The 17,829-nt window shown below is 46.9% G+C and overlaps 1 protein-coding gene across 1 annotated transcript in view; it reads left to right on the forward strand.

Annotated features, from left to right (window-relative positions):
* Positions 1-17,829, forward strand: part of LRP1 (LDL receptor related protein 1) — a 1,472,234-nt gene that overhangs the window by 1,058,901 nt on the left and 395,504 nt on the right. Inside the window, 1 exon segment of the mRNA XM_078688974.1 lies at positions 11,451-11,576. Within this exon segment, the coding sequence (XP_078545100.1) occupies positions 11,451-11,576 (126 nt within the window).

Raw genomic sequence — 17,829 nt, forward strand, 5'->3', positions numbered from 1 at the left:
CTACACCTCCAAGCTCTGGAACTCTCTTCCTTTCGAGCTCAGAAACGCCTCTCTCTTCGCCTTTAGGAAGGGCCTGAAGACCTGGCTATTCCAGAATTAGCCGCCAGTGCAGACCCCCTCGCTGTCCATAGCGCCAAGACACCCACGGGTATACGCGCGCTCTATAAATTAAAATAACATAACATAACATAATCCCATGAGTTAACCAAACAGCCAAGTCTGTCTCCGCCACAGAGAATGGCAAGGGCTCCAACTGTTCAATGTGTAATAGCGTGTATGTAGCATATTTCTTGGACATAAATCACTGTTTATCAGTCAAAGGTGAAAATAAAACAGAAGTATTTAAATAAACTCACTGGATTTTCCCATTTTGAGCGTCTGCAGAGTCCATGCAAATTGCATTACTGATCTTAATTAGTTTTGACCATGATACAATACAGGTACATCATTCTGAACAGTATCAATAACAGATGAAACAATATTATCCAAGGTGTAAATGCATGAAGACCGTGTACTAATGCCATTGTCTACCACAACAAGAACTTTTTCTAAATTCGCCTGATCTATTAGACGCAGACGTAAAGCTGCTTCTGCCTGCGAAAGTTTCCAAATTTCATTGTAACCTGCATAGAGAAATCTCTTATTTCTAGGCGCTCTAGGACCTAAGATAAAATCCGCCAAATTAATGTCGCTTGACAAGAGTGACAAGTGTTGTTTTACTGACTACAAAGTGAAATGTTCCAACCATTGTTGGCACAATTTACCCACAAGTGACTGTATTTGAATTTGGAAAACGAGAATCCGGTCTATCTGTAACCAGGTGTTACATTATAAAATCGCAGTTGACATGCATTTGAACTTGTTGGCCAGACCAACTAACCAGATTGGTCAATGTCAGAAATATTAAAAGTGTCATTGCGAAACAAAGCTTCGATCGTATAATTAGTTTGTGCGCGCCAACTGTCATATTCCGCTAAGGAGGTGATGGATGGGATATTCACATTTTTAGCAGTTGCAAGGCCAAAACAAGTGTTCTGGTGTACTGTATCATTTAAAAACAGACTGAGTCGGAATTAGGCTGGCACGATGCAGAGCTTCAGTACCCTGAACCTGCCAAGCTTTAGTGCCCCAAATTGATTTTAAATCAATGGTATCTTTCCAGTGATCATAACCTTGTTTGGCCAATTCCGTTCTAAAGGAAACGGAATAGACCAATTTAGTATGCGTAAGCTACTAACATATGCCATATAGCTAAAACTCAGGCCCTCCTTTCAGGATATGACAGGGCTCATTATGATCAGTTAGAGAAACTACTACAACATCTACCTGACCAATATAAAACGCAGGCAAACGACCTCATACAAGAAGGCAAGCTAATCTCCAATGCCGCAATCAAGTGTGCTCTTGATGTGGCAGACACTGCGTCTAGAGCTGTGAACACTAGTGTCCTACTTAGAAGACCTGCATGGCTACGCATTTCAGGATTTAAACAGGAAGTCCAAACTACCATTTTAAATCAACCATTTAATCAAAATCAATTGTTTGGACCAGTGGTAGACACAGCGCTTGAAAAGATGAACAAGGATACAGATACTGCCAAATCTAAAGGAGCTTTACAGTCTACACAAGCTAAAAGTTCCTTTCGTCGCTCCTTTTACAGAGGAGGCTCCAAACAGACTGGAGCAGACAATACAACATCCTTCAAATCTAACACACAAACATCCTCTAACAAAGGTTATTTTAGGGGAGGATATAGAGGAAACCACAACAAAGGAAGAGGTCGGGGTAACCACAATAACCAAACCTCTTCAACCACAAAACAGTGACTTTCCTCTGCTCCCACCATCAGACTGTATGAACATCATTAAAGAAGCTAGGAGACCTACTACCAGACCTTGTTATGCTGCTAAATGGAAGAGATTTGCCATGTATTGCACCAATAACCAAATTGATCCTCTGGATGCTTCTATCCAAAATATCATTTGCTACCTTTTACATTTACAAAGGTGTAACTTGGCGTATTCACCCATACGCCTGCACCTTGCAGCAATTGCAGCATATTTACAAAACAGACAACATCTGTCTCTTTTTAGAGTACCTGCAATTAGAGCTGTAATGGAAGGATTAAAAAGAATCATTCCACCCAGGTTACCACCTTCTCCAGTGTGGAACCTAAACGTGGTTCTTACAAGGCTCATGGGACCCCCTTTTGAACCTTTACACAAATGTGAACTGCAATTCCTCACATGGAAAACAGCTCTCCTTATTGCTATTATTACCTCTCTTAGAACAACTGCAACAGATACAGGTGACCACCGATAGGGGAGACACTGCTGCACAATCTATGCAAAAGTGTAGTATCTGCAGCTCATATGCCTCGAACGGAAAATGCTACTTACCAGTATGCATCTGTTCTTGGCAGGTAGAGCTGCAGATCACTACACGCCCTCCCGCCTCCCCGGGACTTGTATCTGTTTGTTTTATCTTACTTAGATGCACACGCATGGACATCTTTTTCTTTACTTCTACTAACTCCATCATTTCCCATCATGGCGTAAAACAATCTAAGGATGGAGCCGATGCCCATGCGCACTATCGTCCAAGGCAGGAGTCACCTATCTCGTAACTACAAAAGACTTCTTCCAAGACGACAACAACATGCAATCATCCAAGCCCAACACCAGGTGGCGATCTAATGCACAAGTGTAGTGATCTGCAGCTCTACATGCCAAGAACAGATGCATACTGGTAAGTAGCATTTTCCTTATTCTTAGTGGTGTCACACTGTCACATGAACCAGTCTTCATTCTCCTGCAGCTTTTTTAAAAACTCATAAAATGTGATTGAAAAAGCATTACATTTCTTACAATTGAGAAGAACAATTCTGTATCATTTGGAAAACACAAAAATAATCATCTAAAATGGGAGGCATATTTTGGGTGCATTGTGATGTCATAGTGAGTCATATCACTCTTCTTTAGTTGATGAAACATTCTGGACCCTACCACTAGATAGCGGAATAATGCACAGCACGTATATCTTGAAGAGTCTCAGGCAAGACCATTTTTACAGGTAATAACAGTTTTTTATTGTTATGTGATGTGCTTTTGCAGAGCTCTTTGATTTTGTCATTTAGTGCTTTTGGAGTATGTGCTTCCTTTTTAGGGCTCGGACTCCTCCCCCTGGGGGAGGAGTTAAGAGATCCTAATGTTATAAGAAAAAAAAGAAGAAGAAGAAGAAGGGCCTTGGTGAGAGGAATTCCACACATTCCTTTGCGTTTTCTGGCATCTGGTCAGTGATTCGTCTTCCCTGTGCTGTGTATGTAGTAGCCTTGAAGTGATAGGCTGTAAGTAATGTACGCGGGCCCGATGTGGCATTTTGTGTGCGAGAGCGAGCATGGCAGAGTGATTAATCTTAATTACGAGCTGTCAGAGTGCCCGTGTAATGGAAGCCAGATGATGCGAACGCGTTCACAGCGGTGAGCGCGTTCAATGTTAAATGACGAGAGGCAGCAGGCGAGGCTCACAGAAGATGACTCATACACGGATCTCTGTGTGGGCCGAGGTGTGACGGTTGTGGTGCGTTGGTATAGTTTAGTCATGGGTGGGGGCTGTGTAAGGAGGTGGGTCATTGACGAAGCTGTCTGGAGTTCGTGGGGTCCGGGGCGCGTGCACAGTGCTCACTTTGTTAATATTGGGGCGCATTGGGGGAGCCGTAAGAGGAATAACGGCGCTCTGACGGAGTCCTGCGGGGTTTGCGGTGCATGAAAGAGCTATAAAAAAAGGATGGGGGCGCGGTGATAACTGATTATCTCCTCTCGTGTGCGGTCTCTGCTAAATCACAGCCGCCGCCTGCGGATGCCTTGCCCACTATATAAATCTGCCTGAGGTGCATCCTTTTACACAAGGGAGAAAAGAGAAAAACACACGAGCTCTTAAAACGTTCCCAGATGAAAGGCGCGTCAAGCTGAGATGTAGCCGATAGCGGCTGTAATGAAGAGGCAGGCCGGGGCCTGGCTGGCAGCATGTAATCATAAATCAATAAATTGGTGAAAGCTCTTTCCAATATGAGTTTAATATATATTTTTGCACCTGTCCCTTCTCAGGGTGTACAGGACGTGCATGTACGCTCCGAGGATGGGTGGGCAGGGGATACAACGCCGACAACGCTGGAATAGAATGCGGGGCACGCACGTAGGGACCAGGCCTCCTGTCATCAGAGGTCCCCACTCCGAGTGACCCGTTCAGTGACCGAGACAGGAGGGGAAATGGAAAAACTTCCGATGCTAATTAAAAATTGCATTCTGTACATAACGCCTTCTTAGAGCTATGAGAACATAATACATATATCGAACAGTCTTATATGTGCGGTACTTTAGCTCCCGCGCAGTGCTCACTGAAGGCTCCGCTTAATTGGGCAACAGCCCTTTTGATTTCCTCGGGTCGCCGAACGCTGTGGCACTATAATACCTGAAGCCTCTCATTTCTCGAGCTCTGTGATTTCATTCCATCACTGCGTGCCACGTCGCTGCGCTGCATTAGGGCAGTGCTTTGTTTTTGTTTATCCACTTTGATAGAGCGCTAATCCGGTCTGTGGGTATTGGAACGCTTTTAGGGAGCAACTGTTACATTACACAACAACGGTTTTTTTTGTTTTTTAAATATGGGGACATTAAGAGACTAGCACCGAATCACAAGATGGTGAGCCGACATCAAAGTTGGCATGACTGGAGCAGTCCACATGCTTTACTCTACATGCAATTGCTCAGTCGTTCCTCGAGTCTGTGAATGCCCCGTGCCCTAATGGTCCTTACCTAACTCAAAAATCTGTCTCTTGCTTGGATTTGTCAAATTGCTCTTCATTTTCTGTTCTGTGTTGCTCAGGCCAGTAACCAAAGTAAACATAAAAAGAAAAAGTCAGGAACCAACCTAGCAAGACGGCTGAATTAGCCAGGTTTTATTTACTCCAAACTGGTTTTCAAATCGTTTCGCTGGCAATGATAGCCTTAGCCGTGAATTTTGGCGCTATGACCAGGACCACTAAAATTCTGCGTTTTCCGTATAATTATGAATTTGCCGCATTTGCAGCACAATCCATGCTCTCCGGAATAAACTGCAGAGTTCACCCAAAAAAATGTATCACAAACGAATCAAAACCAACAAAAAACTTGTTGCCACATGTTGCGCGCAGTGGAACCTTCGCACAGGGCGTGCAAAGGTTGACTGATCACCATTTTGTTGCTTATTTCTGCATTAGAGTGTCAAAGCCGTACCGATGAGGTGAAACCTGTGATTAAATAGTATTAACGTGTATAAATGCCAAAATTATGCGGTAAGACGAAATTAGTCACATTAAGCCGCATAATGTGACATTTCCTGCATCAGCCTTGCTGCATAATTAGGTACCTCACTACCTCATAATTCCAGTGGCCTTGGCTATGAATTCACAAGCGAGGGGAACAATCTAAGGACAAAATATTGACAAGGTTATTTTAAAAACCTGGGTCTGAACATTTAATATGGGAACAAAACAAACCTTTTAAATACATTTGAATATATTTAAATACATTTTAAACCATCGTTAATACATAGCGATGAGCATTTGGAGTGGTTTGACTTCAAACCGAAAAACAGTTTAGTCATTGGGGGCTATTGCTCAGGTCAACTCTCTACTGACTTAACCCAGCCATGGCAGAAACAACCACCAGAAGCAAGTCTGTTGAGTGCAGAGTGCTGTTGAGTGCAGAGTGCTGTTGAGTGCAGAGTGCTGTTGAGTGCAGAGTGCTGTTGAGTGCAGAGTGCTGTTGAGTGCAGAGTGCTGTTGAGTGCAGAGTGCTGTTGAGTGCAGAGTGCTGTTGAGTGCAGAGTGCTGTTGAGGGCAGAGTGCTGTTGAGGGCAGAGTGCTGTTGAGGGCAGAGTGCTGTTGAGGGCAGAGTGCTGTTGAGGGCAGAGTGCTGTTGAGGGCAGAGTGCTGTTGAGGGCAGAGTGCTGTTGAGGGCAGAATGCTGTTGAGTGCAGAATGCTGTTGAGTGCAGAATGCTGTTGAGTGCAGAATGCTGTTGAGTGCAGAGTGCTGTTGAGTGCAGAATGCTGTTGAGTGCAGAATGCTGTTGAGTGCAGAGTGCTGTTGAGTGCAGAGTGCTGTTGAGTGCAGAGTGCTGTTGAGTGCAGAGTGCTGTTGAGTGCAGAGTGCTGTTGTGTGCAGAGTGCTGTTGTGTGCAGAGTGCTGTTGTGTGCAGAGTGCTGTTGTGTGCAGAGTGCTGTTGTGTGCAGAGTGCTGTTGAGTGCAGAGTGCTGTTGAGTGCAGAGTGCTGTTGAGTGCAGAATGCTGTTGAGGGCAGAGTGCTGTTGAGGGCAGAGTGCTGTTGAGTGCAGAGTGCAGAATGCTGTTGAGTGCAGAATGCTGTTGAGTGCAGAATGCTGTTGAGTGCAGAGTGCTGTTGAGTGCAGAGTGCTGTTGAGTGCAGAGTGCTGTTGAGTGCAGAGTGCTGTTGAGGGCAGAGTGCTGTTGAGGGCAGAGTGCTGTTGAGGGCAGAGTGCTGTTGAGGGCAGAGTGCTGTTGAGGGCAGAGTGCTGTTGAGTGCAGAGTGCTGTTGAGTGCAGAGTGCTGTTGAGTGCAGAGTGCTGTTGAGTGCAGAGTGCTGTTGAGGGCAGAGTGCTGTTGAGGGCAGAGTGCTGTTGAGGGCAGAGTGCTGTTGAGTGCAGAGTGCTGTTGAGTGCAGAGTGCTGTTGAGTGCAGAGTGCTGTTGAGTGCAGAGTGCTGTTGAGTGCAGAGTGCTGTTGAGTGCAGAGTGCTGTTGAGTGCAGAGTGCTGTTGAGTGCAGAGTGCTGTTGAGTGCAGAGTGCTGTTGAGTGCAGAGTGCTGTTGAGTGCAGAGTGCTGTTGAGTGCAGAGTGCTGTTGAGTGCAGAATGCTGTTGAGGGCAGAGTGCAGAATGCTGTTGAGGGCAGAGTGCAGAATGCTGTTGAGGGCAGAGTGCTGTTGAGTGCAGAGTGCTGTTGAGGGCAGAGTGCAGAATGCTGTTGAGTGCAGAATGCTGTTGAGTGCAGAATGCAGAATGCTGTTGAGTGCAGAGTGCTGTTGAGTGCAGAGTGCTGTTGAGTGCAGAGTGCTGTTGAGTGCAGAGTGCTGTTGAGGGCAGAGTGCTGTTGAGGGCAGAGTGCTGTTGAGGGCAGAGTGCTGTTGAGGGCAGAGTGCAGAGTGCTGTTGAGGGCAGAGTGCTGTTGAGTGCAGAGTGCAGAATGCAGAATGCTGTTGAGTGCAGAATGCTGTTGAGTGCAGAATGCTGTTGAGTGCAGAATGCTGTTGAGTGCAGAATGCTGTTGAGTGCAGAATGCTGTTGAGTGCAGAATGCTGTTGAGTGCAGAATGCTGTTGAGTGCAGAATGCTGTTGAGTGCAGAATGCTGTTGAGTGCAGAATGCTGTTGAGTGCAGAATGCTGTTGAGTGCAGAGTGCTGTTGAGTGCAGAGTGCTGTTGAGTGCAGAGTGCAGAATGCTGTTGAGTGCAGAATGCTGTTGAGTGCAGAATGCTGTTGAGTGCAGAGTGCTGTTGAGTGCAGAGTGCTGTTGAGGGCAGAGTGCAGAATGCTGTTGAGGGCAGAGTGCAAAATGCTGTTGAGGGCAGAGTGCAAAATGCTGTTGAGGGCAGAGTGCAGAATGCTGTTGAGTGCAGAATGCTGTTGAGGGCAGAGTGCTGTTGAGGGCAGAGTGCTGTTGAGGGCAGAGTGCTGTTGAGGGCAGAGTGCTGTTGAGTGCAGAGTGCTGTTGAGTGCAGAGTGCTGTTGAGTGCAGAGTGCTGTTGAGTGCAGAGTGCTGTTGAGTGCAGAGTGCTGTTGAGTGCAGAGTGCTATTGAGTGCAGAGTGCTGTTGAGTGCAGAGTGCTGTTGAGTGCAGAGTGCTGTTGAGTGCAGAGTGCTGTTGAGTGCAGAGTGCTGTTGAGTGCAGAGTGCTGTTGAGTGCAGAGTGCTGTTGAGTGCAGAGTGCTGTTGAGTGCAGAGTGCTGAATGCTGTTGAGTGCAGAATGCTGTTGAGTGCAGAATGCTGTTGAGTGCAGAATGCTGTTGAGTGCAGAATGCTGTTGAGTGCAGAATGCTGTTGAGTGCAGAATGCTGTTGAGTGCAGAATGCTGTTGAGTGCAGAATGCTGTTGAGTGCAGAGTGCTGAATGCTGTTGAGGGCAGAGTGCAAAATGCTGTTGAGGGCAGAGTGCAAAATGCTGTTGAGGGCAGAGTGCTGTTGAGTGCAGAGTGCTGTTGAGGGCAGAGTGCTGTTGAGGGCAGAGTGCTGTTGAGGGCAGAGTGCTGTTGAGGGCAGAGTGCTGTTGAGTGCAGAGTGCTGTTGAGTGCAGAATGCTGTTGAGTGCAGAATGCTGTTGAGTGCAGAATGCTGTTGAGTGCAGAGTGCTGTTGAGGGCAGAGTGCTGTTGAGGGCAGAGTGCTGTTGAGGGCAGAGTGCTGTTGAGGGCAGAGTGCTGTTGAGTGCAGAATGCTGTTGAGTGCAGAATGCTGTTGAGTGCAGAATGCTGTTGAGTGCAGAATGCTGTTGAGTGCAGAGTGCTGTTGAGGGCAGAGTGCTGTTGAGGGCAGAGTGCTGTTGAGGGCAGAGTGCTGTTGAGGGCAGAGTGCTGTTGAGGGCAGAGTGCTGTTGAGGGCAGAGTGCTGTTGAGGGCAGAGTGCTGTTGAGGGCAGAGTGCTGTTGAGGGCAGAGTGCTGTTGAGGGCAGAGTGCTGTTGAGGGCAGAGTGCTGTTGAGGGCAGAGTGCTGTTGAGGGCAGAGTGCTGTTGAGGGCAGAGTGCTGTTGAGTGCAGAATGCTGTTGAGTGCAGAATGCTGTTGAGTGCAGAGTGCTGTTGAGTGCAGAGTGCTGTTGAGTGCAGAGTGCAGAATGCTGTTGAGTGCAGAATGCTGTTGAGTGCAGAATGCTGTTGAGTGCAGAGTGCAGAATGCTGTTGAGGGCAGAGTGCAAAATGCTGTTGAGGGCAGAGTGCAGAATGCTGTTGAGTGCAGAATGCTGTTGAGTGCAGAATGCTGTTGAGTGCAGAATGCTGTTGAGTGCAGAGTGCAGAATGCTGTTGAGGGCAGAGTGCAAAATGCTGTTGAGGGCAGAGTGCAAAATGCTGTTGAGGGCAGAGTGCTGTTGAGTGCAGAGTGCTGTTGAGTGCAGAGTGCTGTTGAGGGCAGAGTGCTGTTGAGGGCAGAGTGCTGTTGAGGGCAGAGTGCTGTTGAGGGCAGAGTGCTGTTGAGGGCAGAGTGCTGTTGAGGGCAGAGTGCTGTTGAGGGCAGAGTGCTGTTGAGGGCAGAGTGCTGTTGAGGGCAGAGTGCTGTTGAGGGCAGAGTGCTGTTGAGTGCAGAGTGCTGTTGAGGGCAGAGTGCTGTTGAGTGCAGAGTGCTGTTGAGTGCAGAGTGCTGTTGAGTGCAGAATGCTGTTGAGGGCAGAGTGCTGTTGAGGGCAGAGTGCAGAATGCTGTTGAGTGCAGAGTGCAGAATGCTGTTGAGTGCAGAGTGCAGAATGCTGTTGAGTGCAGAGTGCAGAATGCTGTTGAGTGCAGAGTGCAGAATGCTGTTGAGTGCAGAGTGCAGAATGCTGTTGAGTGCAGAATGCTGTTGAGTGCAGAATGCTGTTGAGTGCAGAATGCTGTTGAGTGCAGAATGCTGTTGAGTGCAGAATGCTGTTGAGTGCAGAATGCTGTTGAGTGCAGAATGCTGTTGAGTGCAGAGTGCAGAATGCTGTTGAGTGCAGAGTGCAGAATGCTGTTGAGTGCAGAGTGCAGAATGCTGTTGAGGGCAGAGTGCAAAATGCTGTTGAGGGCAGAGTGCAAAATGCTGTTGAGGGCAGAGTGCAAAATGCTGTTGAGGGCAGAGTGCAAAATGCTGTTGAGGGCAGAGTGCAAAATGCTGTTGAGGGCAGAGTGCTGTTGAGGGCAGAGTGCTGTTGAGGGCAGAGTGCTGTTGAGGGCAGAGTGCTGTTGAGGGCAGAGTGCTGTTGAGGGCAGAGTGCTGTTGAGGGCAGAGTGCTGTTGAGGGCAGAGTGCTGTGTGCTGTTGAGGGCAGATTGCTGTTGAGGGCAGAGTGCTGTTGAGTGCTGTGCAAGCTTGTTACACTCACAAGGATACCACAGGCAGCTGAGGTGCAAGCTTCTCCCACTCACAAGAAGGACATCACAAGCAGCAGCGGTGCAAAATTCCCTCACACACTCACAGCAGGTACTGTGCCAAGGCAGTAGCAGCAACAGAGCAAGAGTCCCTTATAAAGAACAGGCACAGCACAGAGATGCACAATGCAACAAGCTTCTCACACTCACAAGAACGACATCACAGGCAGCAGCAGTGCAAGCTTGTTACACTCACAAGGAGACCACAGGCAGCAGCAGTGCAAGCTTCTTACACTCACAAGGAGACCACAGGCAGTAGAGGTGCCAGCTTCTCCCACTCACAACAACGACATCACAGGCAGCAGCAGTGCAAGCTTCTTACACTCACAAGAAGGACATCACAGGCAGCAGCAGTTCAAGCTTCTTACACTCACAAGGAGACCACAGGCAGCAGAGGTGCAAGCTTCTCACACTCACAAGAAGGACAACACAGGCAGTAACGGTGCAATATTCTCACACTCACAATGAAATCACTGGCACTACACACCACATGAACACACTCCATAACACATAGCAACAATACATTGCCATTTACAATGCCATTAGCTCAAACTCAAATAAATCCGAGCCCGATTGCATTTCTAATGCTTGTTTGTTTTGCAATAATCATTGGCCAGAGTTAGAGTTGCCAATTATAATTGCGCCTGGTTGAGGTTTGTGTTGTGACTGCCTTCTTTTTTGGAACTGAGAGTTCTTCCTCTTGGCCCTCAGGTGTTCCTATTCATTTGACTAGCATCTTAATTCCAGATTATGATTTCAGTACATTCCCAGATGTTTTTGTTTTTTAGTGGAATTTTGAATATGAAAGGCTAGTTGCTTGCTAGTGATCCTCCCAAACTTATTCGACCAATTATGCGGTCTGCCGGGGCAGAGAGTTGCTGTTCAACTGGCTGGATCTTCATGTTTGTCAAGGATACTCATAAATACAGGAAAATATTTACCACTTCAAATATCCAAAGCAGGGAATATGTTTACAATTTAATCAATTTTTTCCTCATAACATACAAATTTGTCCGGTAGAGATGGAATAAATATGGAAGAGGTATTTCCCCAAAAATTGAAAAAAGGGAACTGACACCACTAGTCCTCTACTAAAGTGTTAAAATGAAAACATTTTCTGCTCCATAATTGTTTATATTTTAGAAAGAAATACGCTTTTAGTACGGTATGTACCCTAGTATGGATTAACTTGCACGAACAAAACATTTGAAAGGGACGATGATTTGTTTTTGAGGAGATGGCACTTTGGGACACTGAGTAGTAGAACACTAAGAGTAAAAGGCTTCATTGTTTCTTTCTCTAGCTCAGATGACCTGTGGAGTGGATGAATTCCGCTGCAAGGATTCTGGCCGGTGCATCCCAGCCAGGTGGAAGTGCGATGGGGAGGATGACTGTGGAGACGGCTCAGATGAACCCAAGGAAGAGTGTGGTGAGTGTGTCCTCATCAAATTCTTCTATGTTGATTTTTAGAGCTTCGGGTACTGTTCAGCTAGTAACGTCAATGGTTACCCCTTAACCCCTGTCACCATAAAATATATATTTTTTAAACAGTTATTTACCCTTATTAAGTTTGTTATCTAACCTTGTTGCGATAATGATGGGAGAAATATTTAGAAAAAGGTTAACGGAAACCTGGTTTTACAAAGAAAGGACCAATTGGTGAAGCCCTGATTAATGTTTTGACTATGTCCCACCTTTCAGTGCAGTTGCTGTTGGCTCTGTTACTTTTACACTCAAGGAAAAGTAAAAAAAACTTTTTCCCTACCAGGAAGGATGTCCCAAAATATTACACCATTGTATTATTTATATTTTATCAACTGTAGGTTGCACCACCTTACAGAATAGTTCATAAAGAAGTAGATATACGAATGTCCGTCCAATGTTGAAAAAAAATCAAAATTCTTAATTCTTCTTTGCAATATTGACAACTGTACACCAAACAGCCAACGTGTTTGGTTCTATACGAATAACTTCATCAGGGCAAGTCAAATAGATGTTTCCAAATTCCGACGCAAATATGCGTGCGTAGTCATCTAGTGTGCTCCACTAGTCCGTCACCGTGGCCTACCACTTTTGTTTAAAGTATCAGCAGGCAAAGACTAAGTCTATTATGCCTATTAAGAGAACTTCATCAGACAGCCCACATCGGCTACGTAGCATGAGAACAAGACATTCTGGCACATCAGCCATTTTTACTTTATGCAGTTCTCTTAATAGGCATAATAGACTTAATTAGTCTTTGCCTGCTGTTATTTTAAACAAAAGTGGTAGGCCACGGTGACTTACCAGTGGAGCACACTATATGACTACACACCAATATTTGGTTCGGAATTTGGAAACATCTATTTGCCTTGCCCTGAAGAAGTTCTTCTTATAGAATGAAACACGTTGGCGGTTTGGTGTACAGTTGTCAATATTGCAAAGAAGAATAAAGAATTTTGATTTTTTTTCAACATTGGACGGACATTTGTATATCTACTTCTGTATCCAGTATTAGGGTATCTTTCATAGATTCACATGCCTGAATCATTCCCCGTCGTCGGGATGGGAGTCCCCGGTGCATAAATAAAGTAGTCGCATAGACATATATACATAGTAATAGGCCAAGGGTCTCTCATTAGTAACATATCCATGTCCTTTTGTAAAAAGGAACAAACTTCGAGGAAGAGCCAATCAGCTATCACCACCCTCTGGAACCTTCCTGGAAGGAGCTCTAGTCCCTCAGATTTTCTACCGCACGTCGTTCTAAGGGAGTCTCCACTGAGCTCTGCTCAGCTTTCCTTGGTTTCTGGATTTCCAGTGTTTTTTCAACAAAATTCCTTCATCTGTGTGGAGTTCTCAGGTCCTTCATGGCTGATACTCCAAAGAAAGGCCTTTTCAGATCATGTGCTTCCTGTGGTAAATAGACTTCATGTGGATGATCAACACAAGGACTGTCTCTATTGCCTTTACGCAGATCATTCTTCAAAGGACTGTAAGGTATGTCATACCTTTTCTTCAAAAACCCACAAGGATAGGGAGGGACGCCTCTTAATTTGGCTGCCGAGGCTCAAAGATAAAGACCAAGCTGTGTCTTCTGAGGAGAGAGCATCTTCCTCCAGGTCTTCACATTCCTCTCAAAAGAGACCATGGGAGGCCTCTCCAGGTCCTTCATCGCAGCCACCTCAAAAGAAGATGTACAAAGTCTTCAGAGGCACATTCTAAGGCTTTGCTGGCAAAAGTTTCTCCTCAGGAAACTGTTCACACCTTCAAGAAGCCTGTTTCCACCTAATCGACGACCACCTCGTCAACGATGGCTTCCTCAATGAGGAAATCTCCATATACGACTTTGACTGTCACCTCGTCGACGACGACCGTATCAACTTCTGTGGCATCTTCGACCTTATCGACGTTGACCAATTCATCGTCGGCGGCTAGTAGATCTATCTCGTCGATGATAAAAATAAATTGTCGTCTTCGTTAAAGCCATTGACAACTCTACGATCGCCGACGAGCGTGCTCACACCGACGAAGGCTGCCACGTCGACATCTACCCCGTCGTCGTTACCACCAGTGGTGCCCATCGACGTCTCACCGTCGACGACCACCCCGTCGACGGGCTCGTCGACAACTGAGCCTAAACTGCACAGTGCGTATGTACACCTTAAGATTACGAAACGCACGCAAACACCGGCCTTGACTTCTCCAAGCAGTGTCCAGCCTTTGCCACCTGCTCACCTCCTGGAGGAGGAAGACTCTTATGATGGTAGTATGTTCAGAACTGCTACAAGTCCATCTGAACTTCACGTCAAATACCACAATAGTTCGGACTATGATGATCAGGAGCAGGAGGACCAGGTGGATTACCACGAGGAGTGCCATCCCTTTCAACCTCCTATGATTTGCCTACCAGCGTCCCTGGTTTCCGACCTTCAATTACTCATAACTGATTATAAACAGAGGTTTCCAACTTCGGCTACGCCTCAACCTCCTCCGGTGGCCTCTCCGCCGCCAAGACCTCGGCCTTCGCCTCTGATTTTACAACCTGGCCCTTCCACTTCACAACCCCCACCTTCCGCGGATGATGAAGAGGAGGAACAACATGAGGAAGGGGAACTTCAAGATTCCCAATCGACACATGATGAGTGGGATGATTATGTAATTCCCTGTTCTGCATCCCTGGTGCCTTCTCAGGCTGACTCGCCTCCTGAGGATATCTGGTGTTTCCATAACATCCTTGAGAGAGCGGCACAGCGTTTTCAAATACCTATGCCTTCCCACCAACAGGATTGCTTCCTTTATGACTTCAAGGAACCTTTCAAAAAGTCAGTCAGGTCTATACCCATTATCGACTACATATGGGACCAGGGTGTGAAGATTATGCAAAACCCTTCTTCTCTACCCCCGGTGCTACCTAGACTGGACAAAAAATACAGGGCTCCGAACACCGCTCCAGTTTGCCTGACCCGACACCCCAAACCTGACTCTGTTATAACACAGGCTGCTCAGTGAAAATCTAAAAATCCTTCTGCACCACTAACCGCCCCTCCAGATAAGGATGGGAGGCGGCTGGATAACATCTGGAAATGGTTTTCGTCCATGTCAGCATTAACAGTGCGCGGTTCCAACTCTTTGGCACTGTTGGGACGTTATAATCGACAAATGTGGGCAGGCATTACTCCATATCTCGGGGCCTTGCCGGAAGAGTCAAAAGATGAAGCAAAGAAGATCTTGCTAGAAGGCAAACGCTCAGCGTCCGAGATCATCGATTGCGCGATGGATATCGCATCTACTGGTTTTTGCCAAATGGCGGGCGCTGCGGTCCTACGATGCCAGGGTTGGCTAAAGGCAACGGCATTCCGTCCGGAGATGCAGACGAAAGTCCTTGACATGCCCTATGACGGCCAGCTTCTCTTTGGCACACACATTGATGACTCTCTTCAGGGCATAAAAAAAAGATACCGATAGGGCTAGGGCTTTGGGTACCCTTCAGTTCAAAAACCCTCCTTTTCGTGGCTCAAGAGGAAGGGGACAGTCTTCTACGAGAGGAGACAACCAGCACTACCGTTCTTCCTACTCCTCAAATCATCAACATCGACAACAGTACGAGCAGCGTCAACAGCAACAACAGTTGTCTTATACTAAGTCCTCCTTTCGAGGAAAAGGGGGTTGACAGAAAGACGCCGCTCGGCGTCAATGACTTTCACTGCCACAGGTCTCCACTTCCTTTCCACCCTCCAGAGCTGGAGGAATAATTTCTCATTTCCTGCACAGTTGGAAAAAGATAACAGATCGCTGGGTCCTCCAGCTGGTTCAGTTGGGACACTCGCTGGAGTTCATCAAAATTCCTCCTCAAACACCTCCTCGTCCTATGCTCCACAAGAACTTGCGTCTTCTACTCTTGGAGCGTTCACTAATGCCTATTTTCACGTCCCAATCCACTGGAATCACAAAAAGTACCTGAGGTTGGCTGTGGCGGGCAGACACTACCAATTTCGGGTCCTGCCCTTCGGACTCAAGTCAGCGCCATGCATTTTTACGAAATGCCTGTCTCCAGTGGCTGCATATCTCAGGCAGCAACACCATCAAGTCTTTCCATATCTAGACGACTTCTCATCAAAGCACCCTCTCTAGAAGGCGTGGCCAGGTCTTCCAACGACTGTCTTCAGCTTTTCAACCATTTGGGACTCACTCTCAATCAGGACAAGTCCACCCTCCAACCTTCCCAACGTATAACTTTCCTGGGCGCTCTTCTCGACACAACCCAGAAGAAAGTTTTCCCTCACAGGAGCGGTGAGACAGGCTTGTTTTCTTGGCAACTCGCATCAAATCCAAAAATTCTCTCACAGTGCACCTCTTCAAATCTCTACTCGGGATGATGTCTTCCTGCATCCTACTGGTTCCGCACTGTTGCCTTCACATGCACCCTCTCCAAGAAGCGCTGTCAGCTCAATGGGTCCAATGTACAGGGTCATTCGACAATGTCATCTGAATTACCGCTCACATAGTCAAGGCTCTACAGTGGTGGATTCGCCCTTAAAACCTTTTGCAAGGCTTGCTTTTCTTGCTTCAAGCTTCTCCGCATATCATCACAACAGATGCGTCTCTGGAAGGTTGGGGAGCGTTCCTCCAGGAGCTCCGGATAAGCGGACGGTGGTCCCCTTCCGAGCGGAAGCTTAACATAAATCTCCCCGAGCTGCGAGCTGTCTACCTAGCTTTCCTGGCATTCCTCCCACGAATCAAAAATTCTCTGGTGCTTGTGCGGACGAACAATACCACGACAATGCACTATTTAAACAAACTGGGCGGAACCCGTTCTCTGACACTATCGCACGAATCGCAGAAAATCTGAAATTGGTTGCTTCTTCACAACTTTTCCCTTCAGGCAAAGTAAGTCCCAGGAACAGACAATGTCCTCGCAGACTCACTAAGCAGACAACGGACAATGTGCCACGAGTGGGAGTTGAATCATCGGACTCTCAACCGCATTTTCTCCCAATGGGGCACCCCTCACCTGGACCTATTCGCTACCAAGCAGAACGCCAAATGCCAACATTACGCAAGCTGGCGTCCCCAAAAGGGATCTCTAGGGAATGCCTTTTCGATCACATGGGTCAACGTCTTTGCGTACGCCTTTCCTCCATTTCCCCTGATTCACAGGGTTCTCAGAAAGTTGGAAGCAGAACATCGCACTCTCATTGTGATAGCTCCAGCATGGCCGCGCCAGCACTGGTACACTGAGCTTCATCTCCTGTCACTGGAACCGCCGATCCCATTGAAGCCGTTTCCCTCTCTTCTCACAATGAGCCAGCAGCAAGTCCAACATCCGGATCCAGCATCACTCAAATTATCGGCTTGGCTCCTGAGTTCAGAGAATTCCATGGTGTAGACATTCCTTCGGACTGTAGGGCAGTTCTAGCTCTGGCTCGAGCTGACAGTACCAACAAAACATATTCCCTAAAATGGAAGAGGTTCTGCATCTGGTGCAAGTCAAAATAAATACACCCTCTTTCATTTTCTCCAGAACAAATAGTGCCTTACCTTCTCCATCTGGCGAATTCAGGTCTTGCACATGCTTCCATTAAAGTTCACCTGGCAGTAATATCCCGTTTCAGAAGATCCTCTGCAGGACCTTCTCTTTGGTCTAGTAGGTTAATTAAACAGTTTCTTAAAGGCCTATTCAGGACGTTCCCTCCTGTGAAGACTTTACCTCCTACTTGGCAACTTAACACAGTTCTTGTTCAGCTTATGAAACGCCCCTTTGAGCTGATACACAGAGCTGATCTTAAGTATCTTTCCTGGAAAACGGCACTCCTACTGGCTCTTACTTCGGCGAGGCGAGTAAGTGAACTTCAGGCATTCTCAATTCAAGACCCTTTCCTTCAATTCAAACACGACAGGGTAATACTGAGGACAAATCCTAAGTTTGTGCCCAAGGTCCCGTCGGACTTCCCCCTCAATGAGCCCATAGTCTTGCGCTCCTTCTTTCAAATCTTCAAACGGCAGCAGAAAGGACTCTCCATTCCCTCGATCTTAAACACTGCCTTAAATTCTACAATGACAAAACTAAGACATTTCGCAAAACAAACCAACTCTTCGTGGCTTTCAGTCGACCTAGTAAAGGTCTTCCTCTAACTAAACAGAGTATTTCTCGATGGATCTCGGCAGCTATTACCGTCTGTCATCAGCAAGCAGGACAACCC

This window comes from Lissotriton helveticus, chromosome 1_1 (genome assembly GCF_964261635.1).
Source record: "Lissotriton helveticus chromosome 1_1, aLisHel1.1, whole genome shotgun sequence".
NCBI lineage: Eukaryota > Metazoa > Chordata > Amphibia > Caudata > Salamandridae > Lissotriton > Lissotriton helveticus.